This window comes from Bubalus bubalis, chromosome 16 (assembly GCF_019923935.1).
Source record: "Bubalus bubalis isolate 160015118507 breed Murrah chromosome 16, NDDB_SH_1, whole genome shotgun sequence".
Lineage (NCBI taxonomy): Eukaryota > Metazoa > Chordata > Mammalia > Artiodactyla > Bovidae > Bubalus > Bubalus bubalis.
This window is the reverse complement of record NC_059172.1, coordinates 80,411,237-80,432,077: the sequence shown is the minus strand read 5'-3', so window position 1 is coordinate 80,432,077 and position 20,841 is coordinate 80,411,237. Positions and strand designations below refer to the sequence as shown.

Sequence of the window (20,841 nt, the reverse complement as noted above, 5' to 3'; positions counted from 1 at the left end):
TTGCACCATTATTTTTCCTCTTATATGGGATACCGACATGGTGAAACAGGTTCCATTAAAAACAAACCAAAAAACACTCCCTTGGTCTTTCTCCTCATCAGCTACTATCCTATTTATCTGTGCCACTTTATAACAAAGCTCTCTAAAAAAACTGTCTCATCTTCCCCATAGTATTTGAGACAGCTGATGACTTGGACCTTTTTAAAACATTTATTTTCTTGGCTTCTCGATCACCGCAAGCACCTCTTCTTTTTCTGTCATCCTGACTGTCACTTCCTGGTGTCCATGATTGGCTCCTCTTCCTTTCCTGGACTTCCTGATACTGGAGTGTTCTAAGGACTACTCATTCTACAGTCTTAAAGATCAGCTTTCTATGCTCATGACTCCCACTCCTACCTGTTTCCTGTCACTTACTTTTCTGACATTTCCATCAGGATGTTTAAAAGGTATTTAAACATGTTCAAATCAGAACTCTTAACATGCAAGACCACCTTCCTCTTCCCTAAGGTATCTGCTCTACCACCAGAATCCTTCAGCTCAGTGAAAAATTCAACTGATTGTTCAGGCCAAAACCTTGAAATCACTTTTGCGTCTTTCTCCTATGTCCCACAGCCAAATTCACAGATCTGATATAAAAATCTTAGCACGTCTTCATTTCCACAGCCACCATCTTGGTCCATAACACCAACATAATATCACTTGGATTACTGCAATAACTTCTTAACTAGCGAGCCTGTTTCCTGATTATAGTTGATTTTCCCTTAGATATGTTCATGGTTTGCTTTCTTAACTTCATTCAAGTCTCTATTTAAACATCGCCTCCTAAGAAAAGCCCTACCTGACCACTCGTGCTGAAGTCTCACCCTCTTCAACCTACTTCCTTTCTAACATCTTTAATCTTTATCAATCTACTCTATAGCATCTTGATACTTATTAGAAATAAAGTTCAGTTTAGCTTCAATATTTAGCCAAGATCTACTATTTGCCTTCATCTTTTGGTAGGCTCAATAGACAGATGCTTACTTTAAAACTGTCTTGATATTTCCAGAAATGAGTAATATAAACAGATGTTACTACCCTATCTAATAAGTGTAACAACATTACAAATGCCAAAAAGGTATGATATTTAGATAAATATTAGATTACATACTATCACATATAAATGGGAATTTTATATGCCATTTTGAGTGAAAATAACTCTTTATGTGCTCTGTAGGTTGAAATTCTCTTAGTCTAAACTGTAAATATGTATTAAGAGTAATGTTTTACAAATAATCATGAAAACTGAAAATTTAAAATAAAAAATTAAGAACTCTATAGCTTAATAGAGAAATTAAAAATTACAAATATTAACAGAGAATATATTAATAATAGCTAGAAAAGTTTAAGGAAAAATATTGAAAGCATTTTCATCAAAACACATAAGCTGTGGTACATATACACAATAGAGTATTACTCAGCCATTAAAAAGAATACATTTGAATCAGTTCTAATGAGGTGGATGAAACTGGAGCCTATTATACAGAGTGAAGTAAGCCAGAAAGAAAAACACCAATACAGTATACTAACGCATATATATGGAATTTAGAAAGATGGTAACAATAACCCTGTGTACAAGACAGCAAAAGAGACACTGATGTATAGATCAGTCTTATGGACTCTGTGGGAGAGGGAGAGGGTGGGGAGATTTGGGAGAATGGCATTGAAACATGTATAATATCATGTATGAAATGAGTCGCCAGTCCAGGTTTGATGCACGATACTGGATGCTTGGGGCTGGTGCACTGGGACGACCCAGAGGGAGGATATGGGGAGGGAGGAGGGAGGAGGGTTCAGGATGGGGAACACGGGTATACCTGTGGCAGATTCATTTCAATGTCTGGCAAAACTAATACAATATTGTAAAGTTTAAAAATAAAATAAAATTAAAAAAAAAAGACAAAAAAAATTAAACTAATGTAAAGTATATTATACATATTTGACTATCTTAAAATCTAAATCTTTGTAAAACTGTTTGACATATTTGCATTTGCACACTAAATAAAAGTATTTTTAAGAACAAAATTTAATTGTAGGTTATTTAGTAGTGTTTAAACATGAGTCCTTCAAAGGGAAGTCCTACTTGGGAATACTTTCTATCTTGTGAGAATGGAATATCATCTATGCCATCTTGAATTTTCTCAAGAAAAAAAATGCCCTATTATCATTTACAAAAAAATTCAATATAAATCATCTTTAATCAGACAAATTTTTTAAAATATAGAAAATAAATTATATAATCAAATATTTTTCCCTTTACAGTTTCAAAACAATAGACATTAAAAGAAATATTTCTTTAGGAACAATTTTTCATTGAGGTTTTGAATTTGTGAAGTTTATAAAAAGCTTGACAAAGTCATTAATATAGATTAACAATCATTTTCAGGACATGAAGGACAAGGGGTTTTGAGATTTCTTTAAGGTGTGGTTCTTACTTTCAAGGTTCTTCCTAAAAAACATATTACTGAAATATATTTTCCTAAACTATTTTTACTATTCACAAACAAGCTAATATTATTACAAGTATCATTAAGTATACTTTAATATTATGTGCAATAGACAAGTTAGTACATATATACACAAACATATGAAAGTTCTTTTAAAGTATGGCAATATGTAAATTAGCAATGAAAGCAATAGCTGCTTTTCTTGTTTGTGAAAACTTTTCCAGTTGCAGATAGCGAACAGAAAAGTGAACCTGATAGAAGATATATTACCAAATGGAAAATCAGCATGCAATTATCACTGACAATGGAATACATGTGGTGAAGACTATGAATGATTTAGGAAACAAAATTATACGTTTTTTTGCAATTTTCCACTAGGTTTTCAGAAATAATACCAGTATTTGATAGGACAGACATTAACTATAGTAGAAAAACTGTCAACTACTTTCACTGTTCTTTAACCAAAGATAAAACTATATGACATAAAAAACATTTTGCAATTGTCTTACTATATATTACTAAACTCTGTTCAAACAAGATGTACTAGAACTCTTTAAATGGTAAAATATGGCTTCATGAACCAAGGAAAGCCTTGAAACACTGTTTTGAAAATAAGGGTACCAAGAGAGCAGATATTACTATCACTGGTTACTTGCAGAGAAAAAACCAAACTGTCTTCAGAGTTTAAATTCTCTGCATGTTTTCAGCTGTAAAGATCCTCCTACTATGATACACCAGGAAGATGCTGAAATTGGTATGCATGTAATAAAAGCTGAGATGCAGATAAAAATTCAGGGAAGATTCTGTTATCTTGAAAGCCAATTATGTTGCTATATTGTCACATGGTTTATAGGACTGCTTCTATAAAACCACAGATCATCACAGACTACTGTTTAGTATTCCAAATGTGCAAGACAGCTGACTACAGGCAGAATTTATCAGATGACAGCACTGAGAAATTACTGTCTTCTACAAAATTTGACTCCTAAAATTCTATAATTCTACTGCTACAGTAACAGCTATATTTTAGTGGATAAAATTTCAGATATACTATATCCTAAGTTCATTCTATAATGGTGATAAGCCAGTTTAAAGTCTGGCTGTATATTAATCTTACATCTCAGAATTTTGGCAAAGGTATATTTTTCTATGTTATTAAAATTTAATGTAATTATTTATTATATATCTCCTTCACTATGCAGAAATTCTTATTGGCAGAACAATAAATGGCACATAATAAAAACTCAGTAAATGCTCACTGAATGATGAACAAATTAATGAATATGAATAAAAAATATCCATAAGGTAGCTCTTTTAGGTGAGTATAGTACATAAAAATAAAGATGCTGGAGATTTTTGACTACATACAGACTACTTTTTCAATTTTGTTCACGTTAAGTCTTACTGTGACTTCCACGGTGGCTCAGACGGTAAAGCGTCTGCCTACAATGCCAGAGACCCAGGTTCAATCCCTGGGTCGGGAAAATCTCCTGGAGAAGAGAATGGCAACCCACTCCAGTATTCTTGCCTCCTCCCCAGCCCTCAAAACACAGACTCAGCTGCGACCGACCACACAGAGGCCCACCAGCTGCGACGGACCGTGCAGAAGTGTGGCCGAGAGGAGCTACCCCTTGCCCAAGGTCAGGGGTGGCTACTGACAGTGCCAGGCTGCATCGGCACAGGAGTGGCTTAGAGGAGCTACCCCACTTCCAAGGTCGGGGCGGTGGCCAAGAGGAGCTACCCCACGTCCAAGGTGAGGGAGGTGGTTAAGACAAGCTGCTGCACGCCGGAGGTCAGGGCCAAGAGGAGCTACCACAGGCCCGAGGTCAGGGGCGGCAGCCGAGAGGAGCTACCCCACATTCAAGGAGTGGTGGCTATGCAGGCGCAGGAGGGCCGAAAGGAGCTACTCCACGTTCAAGGTCAGGAGGGGAGGCCGTGAGGAGACACCCCTCCTCCAAGGTAAGGAGCAGCAGCTGCACTTTGCTGGAGCAGCCATGAAGATACACTCCATATCCAAGGTAAGAGAAACCCAAGTAAGACAGTAGATGTTGTGAGAGGGCATCAGAGGGCAGACACACTGAAACCATAATCACAGAAAACTAGCCAATCTGATCACATGGACCACAGCCTTGTCTAACTCAATGAAACTAAGCCATGCCCTGTGGGGCCACCCAAGACAGGCAGGTCATGGTGGAGAGGTCTGACAGAATGTGGTCCACTGGAGAAGGGAATGGCAAACCACTTCAGTATTCTTGCCTTGAGAACCCCATGAACAGTATGAAAAGGCAAAATGATAGGATACTGAAAGGGGAACTACCCAGGTCAGTAGGTGCCCAACATGCTACTGGAGATCACTGGAGAAATAACTCCAGAAAGAATGAAGGGATGGAGCCAAAGCAAAAACAATACCCAGCTGTGGATGTGACTGGTGATAGAAGCAAGGTCCGATGATGTAAAGAGCAATATTGCATAGGAACCTGGAATGTCAGGTCCATGAATCAAGGCAAATTGGAAATGGTCAAACTTGGAAGATGACAAGAGTGAACATCAACATTCTAGGAATCAGAGAACTAAAATGGACTGGAATGGGTGAATTTAACTCAGATGACCATTATATCTACTACTGTGGGCAGGAATCCTTTAGAAGAAATGGAGTAGCCATCATGGTCAACAAAAGAGTCTGAAATGCAGTACTCGGATGCAATCTTAAAAAAGGACAGAATGATCTGTTTGTTTCCAAGGCAAACCATTCAATATCATGGTAATCCAAGGCCACCTCATGCGAAGAGTTGACTCATTGGAAAAGACTCTGACGCTGGGAGGGATTGGGGGCAGGAGGAGAAGGGGACGACAGAGGATGAGATGGCTGGATGGCATCACTGACTCGATGGACGTGGGTCTGGGTGAACTCCGGGAGTTGGTGATGGACAGGGAGGCCTGGTGTGCTGCGATTCATGGGGTCGCAAAGAGTTGGACACGACTGAGCGACTGAACTGAACTGAACTGAAAGCCTATGCCCCAACCAGTAACACGGAAGAAACTGAAGTTGAACGGTTCTATGAAGACCTACAAGACCTTTTAGAACTATCACCCAAAAAAGATGTTCTTTTCATTATATGGGACTGCAATTCAAAAGTAGGAGATCAAGAAACTCCTGGAGTAACAAGCAAATTTGACCTTTGAGTACGGAATGAAGCAGGGCAAAGGCTAATAGAGTTTTCCCAAGAGAATGCACTGGTCATAGCTAACACCCTCTTCCAACAACACAAGAGAAGACTCTACACATGGACATCACTAGATGGTCAACACCGAAATCAGACTGATTATGTTCTTTGCAGCCAAAGATGGAGAAGCTCTATACAGTCAGTAAAAACAAGACCGGGAGCTGACTGTGGCTCAAATCATGAACTCCTTATTTCCAAATTCAGACTTAAATTGAAGAAAGTGGGGAAAACCACTAGACCATTCAGGTACGACCTAAATCAAATCCCTTATGATTATACAGGGTAAGTGATAAATAGATTCAGGGGACTAGATCTGATAGACAGAGTGTCTGATGAACTATGGACAGAGGTTCGTGACACTGTACAGGAGACAGGGATCAAGACCATCCCCATGGAACAGAAATGCAAAAAAGCAAAATGGCTTTCTGAGGAGGGTTTATAAATAGCTGTGAAAAGAAGAGAAGTGAAAAGAAAAGGAGAAAAGGAAAGATATAAGCATCTGAATGCAGAGTTCCAAAGAATAGCAAGAAGAGATAAGAGAACCTTCCTCAGCGATCAATGCAAAGAAATAGAGGAAAACAACAGAATGGGAAAGACTAGAGATCTCTTCAAGAAAATTAGAGATACCAAGGGAACATTTCATGCAAAGATGGGCTCAATAAAGGACAGAAATGGTATGGACCTAACAGAAGCAGAAGATATTAGGAAGAGGTGGCAAGAATACACAGAAGACCTGTACAAAAAAGAGCTTCACGACCCAGATAATCACGATTGTGTGATCACTGACCTAGAGCCAGACATCCTGGAATGTGAAGTCAAGTGGGCCTTGGAAAGCATCACAACGAACAAAGATAGTGGAGGTGATGGAATTCCAGTTGAGTTATTTTAAATCCTGAAAGATGATGCTGTGAAAGTGCTGCACTCAATATGCCAGCAAATTTGGAAAACTCGGCAGTGGCCACAGGACTGGAAAAGGTCAGTTTTCATTCCAATCCCAAAGAAAGGCAATGCCAAAAAATGCTCATACTACCGCACAACTGCACTCATCTCACACACTAGCCGTCTATGGGTCACACAGAGTCAGACACGACCGAAGCAACTTAGCGGCAGCAGCAGCAGCACACACTAGTAAAGTAATGCTCAAAATTCTGCAAGCCAGGCTTCAGCAGTACATGAACCATGAACTTACAGATGTTCAAGCTGGTTTTAGAAAAGGCAGAGGAACCAGAGATCAAATTGCCAACATCCGCTGGATCACTGAAAAAGCAAGAGAGTTCCAGAAAAACATCTCCTTCTGCTTCACTGATTATGCTAAAGCCCTTGACTGTGTGGACCATAACAAACTGTGGAAAATTCTGCAAGAGTTGGGAATACCAGACCACCTGACCTGCCTCTTGAGAAACCTATATGCAGGTCAGGAAGCAACAGTTAGAACTGGACATGGAACAACAGACTGGTTCCAAATAGGAAAAGGAGTTCATCAAGGCTGTATATTGTCACCCTGCTTATTTAACTTATATGCAGAGTACATCATGAGAAATCCTGGACTGGAAGAAGCAAAGGCTGGAATCAAGATTGCCGGGAGAAATATCAATAACCTCAGATATGCAGATGACACCATCCTTATGGCAGAAAGTGAAGAGGAACTACAAAGCCTCTTGATGAAAGTAAAAGAGGAGAGTGAAAAGGTTGGCTTAAAACTCAACATTCAGAAAATGAAGATCATGGCATCTGGTCCCATCACTTCATGGCAGATAGATGGGGAAACAGTAGAAATAGTGTCAGACTTTATTTTGGGGCTCCAAAATCACTGCAGATGGTGACTGCAGTCATGAAATTAAAAGACGCTTACTCCTTGGAGGGAAAGTTATGAACAACCTAGATAAAATATTGAAAAGCAGAGATATTACTTTGCCAACAAAAGTCCGTCTAGTCAAGGCTATGGTTTTTCCAATGGTCATGTATGGATGTGAGAGTTGGACTGTGAAGAAAGCTGAGCACTGAAGAATTGATGCTTTTGAACTGTGGTACTGGAGAAGTCTCTTGATAGTCCCTTGGACTGCAAGGAGATCCAACCAGTCCATCCTAAAGGAGATCAGTCCTGGGTGTTCACTGGAAGGACTGATGCTGAAGCTGAAACTCCAATACTTTGGCCACCTCATGCGAAGAGTTGACTCATTGGAAAAGACTCTGATGCTGGGAGGGATTGGGGGCAAGAGGAGAAGGGGATGACAGAGGATGAGATGGCTGGATGGCATCACTGACTCGATGGACGTGAGTCTGAGTGAACTCCGGGAGTTGGTGATGGACAGGGAGGCCTGGCGTGCTGCAATTCATGGGGTCGCAAAGAGTTGGACAAGACTGAGCAACTGAACTGAACTGAACTGAAGTCTTAGTGAATACCTAGTATGTGTAAAACACCATAGAAATGGCTGTGAAAGTTACTGAGTTAGGAAAAAAAAAAAGTTTCCCTTTTCAGGAATGAGATGGAATCAGGAATGAGAGGATGAGATGGTTGGATGTTATCACCGACTCAATAGTCATGAGTTTGAGTAAACTTTGGGCGTTGGTGATGGACAGGGAGGTTGGGCGTGCTGCAGTCCATGGGGTTGCAAAGAGCTGGACTGAGCGACTGAACTGAACTTTTCAGGAATGCAAAGCAGTGCAGAACCTTACAAAACAGATTAAGACATCTCAAAAAATGAATAAAAAGGAAACATGTAATTCTAATAAGATTACTTTTAAAGTTCAGGATCTTAGGAGAAAGTGAAAGAAGTCTTCAAATGTTAGATGGTGGAGTAGAATATAAAGTTAAACTATAGTGTTTATTAGGTAGATTTAGACAGCTAAAATCTCAGAAATATATCATAGGTACTACAAAATACATCTCTACAGGGTGCATCATGATGATTGGGAAATGTGAAAGAGATTTATGTCACTTTGATTGAGAATAACCCAAATATTGACTGAATCAGTCATTTATTCAGGAGATATTTAATGAAAAATCCTAGTTGTGTAAGCCACTGTTCTACATGCTCGGACACGGCAGTGAACAGACAACTATCTCTGTCCATTCAGGTTCCCATTTTCATGGAGGCACAAATGAACAAATAAGTAACCAAGTATATATACAGAATACTACATGAATACATATGCTATGAAAAAAATGTGAAAGGGAAACAGGGTGAAAAGTATCACGGAAGGGGAAGGTTATGATCTGAAATAGCATGTCAGGGAAGGCCTTACTGAGAAGGTGATATCTGAGCAGAGACCTGAAGGAGATAAAGAAACTTCCTTCCTCATACACACACACACACACACACACACAAAACAAAAAGAAAGAAAGAAACAGAACTTCCCTGTAGATATCTGAGAGAGAGCATTCCAGATAAAAGAAACAGCAAGAATAAAACTCCTTTGGGGGAGTGTGTCATGTCGTTCACTGAAAAGTATAGTTGGAGCAGAATAAATTAGGGGGCAAGAAGTAAGAGAGGAAATCAGAGAGGTAATAGGCCAGATCTTGTCAGGATTTTGTTTCTCTGAATGAGATGAGAAATCATGGGGAAATATCCAAGAGAGGAGTGATATCATCTGATACATCAGCCAGGATACTTAGAGTGCTGGGTTGAGAACTGACCAGACAGGAAACTAGGCTGGCAGCAGGACCATGCAGGAGGCAGCTTACGGCAGTCAAAGTGGCAGCAGCCAGAGCGGTGAGACGTGCCTCTGAATATGTTTCAATATGTAGCCAAGGTAACGTTTCTGACTGCCTGGATGCAGTGTACAAAAAGAGTCCTCAATGATTCTAAGACTCTGGGCCCATGCCACTAGAAGGGTGGAGGTGTCATTTACTTTTAAGGAATGACTGCAGATAGCACAAGCTTTGCAGTAAAGGGCAGGAGTTCAGTTTTGAATATGTTAAGTTTGAGATGTTTATTAAACATCCAAGTGAAAATCTGAGAATAACCAAAGTGTAGATGGGATTCAAAGTCATAAGATCACTTTGGGAGGAATACAGATGGAAAAGGTTACAGGGCTGCGCTCTCCAGAATCCAGTTAGGGATGAGGAAAAGAAAAGCCAGAGAAGCATACAGGTAAGGAAAAAAAAGAAGTGTGTGATGACCCCAGGCCTAAATTATAAAAAGGTTTCAAGGGATACAGAGTGACGGATCTTTTAAAAATGTTGCTGATAGCTGTGATCAACAACTCTGGATGTTATTACAGAAAGGGGACTTCAGTGTAAGCTCTGCCATTTATCATATGCATTTTGTAAATTATGCTAGAATATGGGGCTTACTTTTCCCATCTTTAAAAATGGAAATCTAAGTATCTACCACATATGTTAAATATTCCTGCTGCTGCTGCTGCTAAGTCACTTCAGTCGTGTCTGACTCTGTGCAACCCCACAGATGGCAGCCCACCAGGCTCCTCTGTCCCTGGGATTCTCCAGGCAGGAACACTGGAGTGGGTTGCCATTTCCTTCTCCAGTGCATGAAAGTGAAAAGTGACAGTGAAGTCGCTCAGTCTGTCCAACTCTTAGCGACCCCATGGACTGCAGCCCACCAGGCTCCTCTGACCATGGGGTTTTCCAGGCAAGAGTGCTGGAGTGGGGTGCCACTGCCTTCTCCGTTGCTGCTGCTGCTGCGTCGCTTCAGTCGTGTCCGACTCTGTGGGACCCCATAGACAGCAGCCCACCAGGCTCCCCCGGCCCTGGGATTCTCCAGGCAAGAACACTGGAGTGGGTTGCCATTTCCTTCTCCAATGCATGAAAGTGAAAAGTGAAAGTGAAGTTGCTCAGTTGTATCCGACTCTTAGCAATCTAATGGACTGCGGCCTACAAGGCTCCTCCGTCCATGGGATTTTTCAGGCCTGACAACCAAAATGTGCTCACTTCATATAAATCTTCATTTCTCTTTCTATCCTTCACTGGATCATTTAAAAAGTTTGAATATATGTTTGAAGTGGCACACCAAAAGGAAAGACAGTGATTTGAAGCTCAAATATAGTTAACTAGTATATTTTACTGCTAGGGAAGAGAGAAGAGCTATTTAGATGAATTCCAAAAGGGTGTAAAGAGCCACATTTCTAGATTTAGAAATTGTAGTCTGACATATTAGTGATAATTAAGGTTAAAGGGGAAGAAATAAGAGCTAGAGGCTCACAGATTTGTTTCAATGGAGAACTAGTTTTCTCAAAGTGGGTAGAAATAAAATGTATGTGAAATGTTAAAGTAATCCATGTTGTCAAGGTAACAACAATCATTTTTACAGACATGCAAGAAACTATGTATCTATATGTGTTTAGTAATGTTCATTTGTTGGCTATGCTGGGACTTCCGGGTTTTCTCTAGTGAATCTTCCTGTACCAGGGATCAAACTCAAGTCCCCTGCACTGGCAAGTGGATCCTTAACCACAGGACCACCAGGGAAGTCCTATGTACTTGTATATTTGAAAGAAAGATGGGAAGTAGCTAAAATGATTTTCAGAAAAACACACAAGTAAAGGAGGTGTAGGAGCTGATGCCTATAATAGGGAAAATTACACTTCCCAGCATTCCATGGTGGAAGGGGTTGGAAGGAGACAGAATTTTTAATTGCTAAATGAATGAACGTAAGAAATTTAAATTCTGTGAGGCAGAAACTGTATCTATTTACCAATCATTGTATCTCTAGTACTTCACTCAGAGCTTATCATAAAGTTGCTGCTTACAATATGCTCAAATCACAACAAATGAATGCCACCTTGACCCTAGTCACTCTCACCTTATTAGCACAAAACCCCTGTAATGAATGGCACTATATGTAACACTCGGAGAAGGCAATGGCACCCCACTCCAGTACTCTTGCTTGGAAAATCCCATGGATGGAAGAGCGTGGTAGGCTGCAGTCCATGGGGTCGCTAAGAGTTGGATACAACTTCACTTTCACTTTTAACTTTCATGCATTGGATAAGGCAATGGCAACCCACTCCAGTGTTCCTGCTTGGAGAATCCCAGGGACAGGGGAGCTGGTGGGCCGCCGTCTATGGGGTCACACAGAGTCGGACACGACTGAAGCAACTTAACAGCAGCAGCAGCATATGTAACACTTGCAGTAACTTATTCTATTTCTTATGTTATGCCTGAAATTAAAGGCTCTGGGATTTTAATCTATGGTTGGAACTGAGCTCAACCTGCTTCATACCTGTTTGGAAGCAGTCTGATCATTACCACTGCACAAAAAAACAAAAGCTGCCATTTTCAGATATCTGAAAATAGTACTTGGAATTTTCCCTGCCCTCCCAAAATTCTCAGTCCTTTCTTACCCACCTAAGGAGCCATACCGTTTCTCTCAACTTTGTGAGTTGCCCTGGTTACTTCTCTGTGAAAAATAAAGGGCACAAATAAAATCAAAGAACCTAGAAGATCCTTGGAAAAACTAGATGGAAAATGGATCCCAACATTAAAGTTTTCTCAGGGAAATGGATATCTGTACATTTATAACTAAAAACAAAATATTAAGGCAGAAAAACCATAGAAAATATATCCTTAAGTGGTTATACACTTATTATTGTTCCTTACATAGGAAGATAAGATAAGCTATGGCCAAGCTGGAAAATTATCCTGAGGGTTAAGAGGATATTTCATCATTATAATTAAGGCTGAAGTGAAGTCACTCAGTCATGTCCGACTCTTTGTGATCCCATGGACTGTAGCCTACCAGGCTTCTCAGTCTATGGGATTTTCCAGGCAAGAGTACTGGAGTGGGGTGCCATTTCCTTCTCCAGGGGATCTTCCTGACCCAGGGATCGAACTCCCGTCTCCCACATTGCAGGCAGACGCTTTACCCTCTGAGCCACCAGGGAAGCCTAATTAAGGCTAAATGGCTATAAAGCTTTTAAGAAAATCACACAGTGAAAAAGTTTTCAGTTTTGACGACCAGTATACAATATACTTAATATTAATAATCAGGCCAGAAATTTGTAATAAATTATGTAAATTGTTTTAAATGATATTAATTTCAGTATCAATGATACATATATTGTCACATGTACATAGCATAATTATTAAGCACACTTATACAGTATAATAAGAGCTACCAATCTGCAGCAAATAAAATTTTCTGCCCTCTACAGAAACAATGTAATGTGAATAATGCATATACATAATATATACATGATGCATAAAATAACAACAAATACATGAAATGGTGAAGAATCACAGCCATGCAATTACAGCACACCAAGGACCTCAGGGCGTTTCCATATCCTTATGACAGCAGTGACGGGCTACCTGTCCTTCCTCTCCTGCCTTCTCTATCGTTCCCTCCATTCTTTGGGCTTTTACTGATAGACCAGATAGATAGGTAGACGGAGAGCAGCCCATAGAAGATAAGTAAGTCTGAGTCTTCTCTACCTGATCATTTTCATTTCATTTTCAGATCCTGTAATTTCTTCTCCAATAATCCTACAACTGAGAGATGGATTACACTAGAAGCCAAACAAACATTCAGATGAGCCCTGACCCCTCCAAAGGAGTACCATTTGCAGACTGGCAGGACAGAGTAAGAAGAGATGAAAATACAGAACAAGGCAAGGCCCCCCTAGAGGAAGTGTGAAACATGAGAGCAGATGAAATCAAGTAGAAACCTCTAGGGATGACCTTCAACAGCAGAAGGTCAACTACTTTTACATTAGAACAAAGATGACGGGTGTGAGTTTAGACAAATTTGTAGTGGGTCAGGTTAGGCCTTTGGAGAAGGAAATGGCAACCCACTCCAGTATTCTTGCCTGGAGAATCCCAGGGGATTCCCAGGGGGATCCCAGGGGGAGCCTGGTGGGCTGCCGTCTATGGGGTCGCACAGAGTTGGACATGACTGCAGTGACTTAGCAGCAGCAGCAGCATATTCCATAGCTTGAATTTTCTCTGTAAAGTGAAAAGCAGGGTGTTCTGCTAAGGGAAAAGTTAAAGATGTGGACAGGTATGTGCACTACCGAAAAAAATTGAATGAAGATTACTGTATCTAGAAGAACACTGATCAAGTTTCTCATAATAAGTTGTAATAAGTCGATGTGACAAAGAAGATTATTTTTGAAGCAGTGTAACAAGCAGAGAAGAAGGTACTAAGAGAGTGCAAAAGCACACAGGAAAAGGGGTACATTGCATGTACCAACTGACTATTTGTTATTACTTAAAAAAAAATCACCATGTCTTTATCCTTCTATCTCATTCCTTATTCTGTCCAATTTTCCTTCAGTTATCTGACTGGGTCACTCTGAAAACATCTGATCAATATGGTAAAAAAAAAAAAAAAAAAAAAAAAAAAAGAAAAAGCAGCTCCCTATAAGGGGGACACACCCTAAAGCAATTAGTCACAGTCATGAATGAGTTTCAGTTGACATCTCTATGTTCCATCTAAATTAAAATTGTAGGCTTTTTCTCTAAATTCTCACAAATTATGAAAACCCACACTACACAGAGAGAACACAGTTTTTTGTTTTGTTTTTTGAGTGCTATATAAAATCACAGATGACAGAACAAGAAAGGAATATATGGTGCTTTGTGTACAAAATCATAATACTCTCACTAGTTGCTAGCAGAATGGTTAACAATATGAAAGTTTATAATGTAACTGTCATATAGTCATATCATACAATTACTAAATAATTTCATCTTACCTGTATTGCAAGGGCACGAGCTACAAGACCTCTAAGGTATTGTAATGGGTCTTCAGGACCTTCCCATTTGCTTTGCCATGTGAGAGGACACTGCAATTTTGAAAGAATAAAAATTAAGTTTACACATTATAATATTACATATAAAAGACCTTTCAACATTTGTGTGATGGGGAAAATATTTTGGCATAATTCATATTATGTGTATCATGAATTAATTTCATTAAGATAGTCTGTTTCTTTGACCTTATATCATTAAAACTGAATGACATATAGAGTCAGAACAAATTAATCTGTTTTCCAAAAAGGAAATATTCTTAAGTAAAAATTCTTGAAAGAATAAACAAATGAACTTAAATGAATATATTGAAAGTAGCAAATCTTGAAATAATAGTTAATGCATAATAAAATGAAACTAAATTTGACAAGTTCATTTTATAAGTGATAAAAGGCAAAAAACAACCAGTCTTGTGTCCCTACAGAATTTAAATTATAACAAAAGCATTGTAATGGAAGTTTTATCTCCCAAACCACACCAAGATATATTATAAAAAGAGAATAAAAAGAAAATAAATATTATAATTAAAAGCTTTCTAAAAAGTTATCTCTTAAATATCTGATCTTCTTTTAACTGGCATTCTCCATTAATACATTTGTTACAATACACCTTCTTTGTGAGAGCTTTATGTTAGTCGCTCAGTCATGGCCAACTCTTTGTGACCCCATGGACTGTAGCCCACCAGGTTCCTCTGTCCATGGGATTCTCCAGGCAAGAATACTGGAGTGGGTTGCCATTTCCTTCTCCAGGGGATCTTCCCTACCCAGAGATCAAATCTGGGTTTCCTGCATTGCAGGTGGACTCCTTACCATAGTCTGAGCCAACAGAGAAGCCCCATTAGAGTTTTATATATTATCCAAATATAATATGCAAATGTCATTCAAACTTAATATTTATTTTTCTGAAGTGGAAATAATAAGGAGAAGCCATCAATTTCTTAACCCCAAACACTGTCTGATTACATAGCTGAACAACTAACCCACACTAGAGTATATCAACAATGTATGGAAAATAGAAATTATAAGATAACAAATCTTACAGTGGAAAGGATCTTAGAAAACATCTAGTTCAATACTCTCGATGAATGAAGTAAGCTTTCTTAGGAATATGTAGCTAAGTGCTGTGAACTGAAACAAGTGTGGTGTTTTATTTATGTTTATTTTAAATTTTTTAAAATTTATTTCTAATCAGAGGATAACTGTTTAACAATGCTGGTTTCTGCCATCACTTCTGCTACATTTACAGGACTGTATATAGATGTGGTAATTTTAAGACATGACCCCAGAACCTCTGACACTGCCCGTGAAGACGAAGTCTGCTCTCCTGAAATAAGAGTCCTGTGAATGTAACAGAAGTGATGGGGTGCCAGTTACCAGGCCGAGGTCTTAAGGAATTGGTTTCTTATTATTACCTGTCTTTTGAGACTCTTGACCCTGGAATCTGTCCAGCATACTGTGAAGCCCAACTTTTGGAGAGTGCCATGTGGAGATGAACTGAGCTTCCCAGCTCTCGGGCAGCACTGATTTGCCAGTCCATGAGTGAGTGGAGTGGAAGACACAAGCTTTCTCTACCAAGGTGTACCCAAATTTCAGATATGGAAGCTTAAATGATTTTTTGAAAATTATGATGTTTTAATCTACTAACTTTTGGTGAAATCTGTTGTACAGTAAGACTTAACTGCTAAAGTTCTTTGGTCTTCAGAAGTAGGATCCTACCTTAACGAAAACCTAAAACACATGGCTTGGATTTGAGACTAGGTGGTCGGCTGAAGCTGGAAGTACCTTCAGAAGAATATAAGTGGAAACCTAAAGGACTTCTAAGAGAATAGTGGAGGCATAAGGGACTTTGAGAACTTAAAAGGAGGAAATAATCCCAGACAGGCAGAAGTACTCTCAGCACCTAAAGGTCATGCCCTGGACACTCTTAAACAAAAAAGCTTCAGCAAATCTTAAGGGTGCTATGCCACAGCCAATGCACAAGAAGCCTAAGGTAGAAAGAAAGACCTGTCATGATGAGATTTATGGTCACGGCTTTTGTCTAATGTGAATCTCAAGTGAAAGTCAAACTCTTTAAGATTTTTAGAAAACTGTTCTAAGCTTCATCTGTTTGGGATTAATGGCGAAAAGAGAGGGCAATTAAAAGAGAATTTAGAACCCCAGAATCGCTATAGGCAAGAGGCAGGCTGAGAAAACCACTCAGCCACAAACATGGCTCCATCTTACCGAAACGTATGCATAATTAAGAGGCGAGGATCAGCAGCTCAAAGCCAAGAGCCGTGGACAATCATACCCAGTGAGCAACATGGAATCCTAACAAAACAACTGAAGACATAAGCTTGCTTGGATTTCTGAATTGCTAAGGACACATGAGCCTCCTATTTCCTCACTTTTTAAGTGGGAATGACTACTGCAGTTACCTATCCTACCACTCCAGTACTCTTGTCTGGAAAATCCTATGGATGGAGGAGCCTGGAAGGCTGCAGTCCATGGGGTCGCTAAGAGTTGGACATGACTGAGCGACTTCACTTTCACTTTTCACTTTCATACGTTGGAGAAGGAAATGGCAACCCACTCCAGTGTTCTTGCCTGGAGAATCCCAGGGACGGGGGAGCCTGGTGGGCTGCCGTCTGTGGGGTCGCACAGAGTCAGACACGATTGAAGCGACTTAGCAGCAGCATCTTAACATTTTATATTGGATTTGTAGGGGACAGATAACTCATCGGTGCAGTCCACAGGTCCTCAGGTGAGAACCATACTTGAGAAAGAGCTTTTGAGGAACCACACCTAAGAAGCCTCATCCATCCTTCCACCTGATCTAGATGACATCTGGCCTGAGCCTGAGGCTGGAATGGAATGAGACATTTAGGGAAACTTAAAAGGAGATGACTGCATTTTACATGGGGGAGAAAGGCAAACAATTTGTGCCCAGAGGGCAGACTGCAGCAGCTTCAAAGTATGGCCCCCAAATAACTTGGCACTATTCCCATTGAGAGGTGAGGTCTGTGTCCCCTTGCCCTTGACAACCTAACCAATACAAGAGAGGGAAGTGGCGCTGTGTAAGTTGTCAGATCTAGGCCTTAACAACTTCACATCTTTCATTTCCTCTTTCCCAGGTTATACACTGTTAGAACCAAGACATCATGTTGTGAGGTAGCCAAGCAGTACATACAGAGAGGCCCAAGTGGAGACATCTAGAGAGCAATCAAGGACTCTGTTCATCAGTCCCGATGAGTACCAGCCAATAATCGGCACCAACTAGCCAGTGCTGTGACTGAGCGCCTGATAAGTAGATCCTCCAGCTCTAAGATGAGCTTTTTCAGTTGGTGTCACATGGAGAAAAGACTAGTCTACTGCACCAGATTGTGCCCAAAATGCACACGCATGAGCCAAATAAATGGCTGCTCTTGTTTTTAGCCATTAAGCTTCAGGGTAGTTTATTACACAGCAACAGATAGCTGATAGATCAGGCTTCCACATTCTCAGTCTTATGCTTTTCCTGTTGTAGAAAGATAGCTCCTTTAGAGTTTATTAGAGACAGTAAGTTACTGCAGTGTGCGATTGGTCCCAATGATCCTTGCCACTTGGTATTCATGTCCGTCCTTGTGAAATTCCCTCACTTTGAGTATGAACTGCTTCTGGGGACTTGCTTCTAATCAAAGAATATGAAAAAGTGATGAGAAGCCACTTCTGAGGGTAGGTTACAAATACTGTGACATCTGTCTAGCTCACTTTCTCTGCATCTCTTCCTTGTTCACTTGAAGTGGAAAAGTTGTATGCTGTGAGCTGCGTTATGGAACGCTCATGTAGCAATGAACTGGTTTGTCCAGGCAACAATCAGGGAGGGCCTGAGGTCTGCCAACAGCCCTCCCATATGCGGTCCGAGAGGCTCCAGCAATTGCAGCCCTGGTGACACCTGGTTGAAGGCTTGTGAGTGACCCTAAAACAACATGCCCAGCTACATTACACCTGGATTCCTGACTCACAGAAACTGATGTGATAAAGTTTTGCTGTCTTATGTCATGAAGTTCTAGGGCAATTTATTATGCAGCAATAGATAATAACAGAGCTATCATATATTAGTGTCCGATGTACTACATTCATTCCATAAATATTTAAATCCCCATTGTCCATTCATTCAGCATTTACTAAGAGCTTATAAGGTGTAGGCATTATAAGGTGCTTGCTATTATGGAACCTACATTTTACTGGGGGATAAAAGCAAAAATGTATTATAAGAAAAAGATTACACAGTGTTAAACCCTATGTAGAGAATTGTAACAGTATCTGTGATATGAGATTCCTTGAGATTCCTTTGGTCAGCAAGGAGATCAAATCAGTCAATCCTCAATGTAATCCTGAATATTCATTGAAAGGACTGATGCTGAAGCTCCGATAATTTGACCACCTGATGTGAAAAGCTGACATTGGAAAAGACCCTGTTGCTGGGAAAGACTGAAGGCAGGAGGAGAAGGGGATGACAGAGGATGAGACTGGATAATATCACTGACTCAATGAAAATGACTGTGAGCAAACTCCAGGAGACAGTAAAGGACAGGGAAGCCTGGTATGCTTTAGTCCACAGGGTCCTAAAGAGTCAGACATGACTTAGCACTGAAAACCATGTGGTATGATGGAAGAAATATGAAATGATAGTGATATGATAGAAGATTAGAGGGAATGAAAAATGAATAAAGTATATTCTTTATCCTAAAGAGCATTAGCAACCAATAAAAGAGATAGATGGCTAAAGTCCCTAATGGTGTTTCTTTTTTTTTTTTAATTTTATTTTATTTTTAAACTTTACATAATTGTATTAGTTTTGCCAAATATCAAAATGAATCCGCCACAGGTGTTTTAAAAATGACTTTATAACATGTTTCTGGAGCTTAGTGGAACAGTGATTTAATCAAGGAAGTATCTGTTAAGTTTTGAAAGTTGTACTGAATTTTGACAAAGGCAGACAACTGGACAGGACTGTTTAAAACAACCATTAATGTGTTAGTATCTGTGCTAAGTGTTGGATGGGCATCATCTCATATACTCCTCACAATAATCCTCAGAAGCAGATACTATTATAATTTCCATTTCACAGAGGAAAAAATACAGAAACAAAGAGAATAGCCTGTCCAAAATCACTGAGCTGGTAAATGACAAGTCTAAGATTTGGACCCATGTAATCTAACTCTAAAGTCTGTCTGCAGCATCAATACTGCCTCCAATGTATTTTATATTTCTATACTGTACAAATGCAACATTTGAGATCTGTCAACTGAAAAAGAATACACCACGTGAGAGTTGTGTGTTAAGCTTTATTTGTGGCAAAATGAGAACTATAGCCCAGGAGACAGCATTTCAGGTAGCTTCGAAAAACTGCTCCGAAGAGTTAGGGGTGGAAGGTCAGTATATTTCTGAAATTGGTGAAGGGGGAGTCCATGGAATCGACTGCTTATTTTGCAAAAGGTTGCTCCTAGCCTAGGGAAGATTCAATATAAGACAATCATGCATTGGGAATTAAAGTTCTAATAATGGGGAAACTAAGGCTCAGAGTAATTTTAATTAACTAAACTTTTTAAATAAATCTAAATGGTAGAGAACTTGAATCAAGGTCTAACTCTAATTTTGTTATCCCATGTTTTTCATGAAAGATGTTGAAAAACCAAAACAGGATAAGAGCAGACTCTTTCAAGCATCAATTAATTAATTGATAACTCAGCAATCATCTGTTAAATAGCTGCTATTTGTCAATCATTTCTTAGGTCCTGGGGATACAGATATAACACGATCCTAGTGCTAGAGGTGGAGATGGATAATAAAAGAAGGCAGCTACAGATGATACAGTGAGTTCCCTGATAATGATAAGCACTGTGCTTGTGAAACACGGATGTGAGGTACACCAAATCCACACTGTGCATAAGGGCAAGTCAGGAATGGCTTTCTAGAGGAGATAATGCTTGAGGTGAGACTCAAAAAATAAACAGTAGAGAAAGACATGGAAAGTAGGAAAAGGAAGGGGCATTAATAAAAAAGACATGCGCGAACTAGGCTGATGGCCAGAAGCTTTTGAATACTAATACCGAGGAGCTTAGTCTAGAAAGCGATGATAAAACTGAACATTAATTAGGGAACTGACATAATGATATTTGGATTTTAGAAAGATTATCCTAGTAGAAGTAGGGACAACAGGCACTAGAGTGAGGAAACTGCAGTCAGAGAGGTGAATTTGGAAGGTACTATAACACAGGCATGAATCAAAGGGGACATGCATCAGTGAGAATAAGGATAACAACAGAAACACTTCTGCAGCACTTACAAGTGCAGGCCTGTTCTCAGCATTTTACTTACATTAGCCCTTTAGACTTCACATGGACCCTCTGAGATGGATACTGTTTTATTATTCCTACTAGGAACATTTAGAAACTAAG

The 20,841-nt window shown here is 39.7% G+C and overlaps 1 protein-coding gene across 3 annotated transcripts in view; it reads right to left on the bottom strand.

Moving 5' to 3' along the window:
* DYNC2H1 (dynein cytoplasmic 2 heavy chain 1) overlaps window positions 1–20,841 on the bottom strand; it is a 399,828-nt gene that overhangs the window by 60,384 nt on the left and 318,603 nt on the right. For all 3 annotated transcript variants that reach the window (XM_044929811.2, XM_044929812.2, XM_044929810.2), the window contains exon 85: window positions 14,366–14,455. In XM_044929811.2, the coding sequence (XP_044785746.2) occupies window positions 14,366–14,455 (90 nt within the window). The remainder of the gene's footprint in view (window positions 1–14,365; window positions 14,456–20,841) is intronic.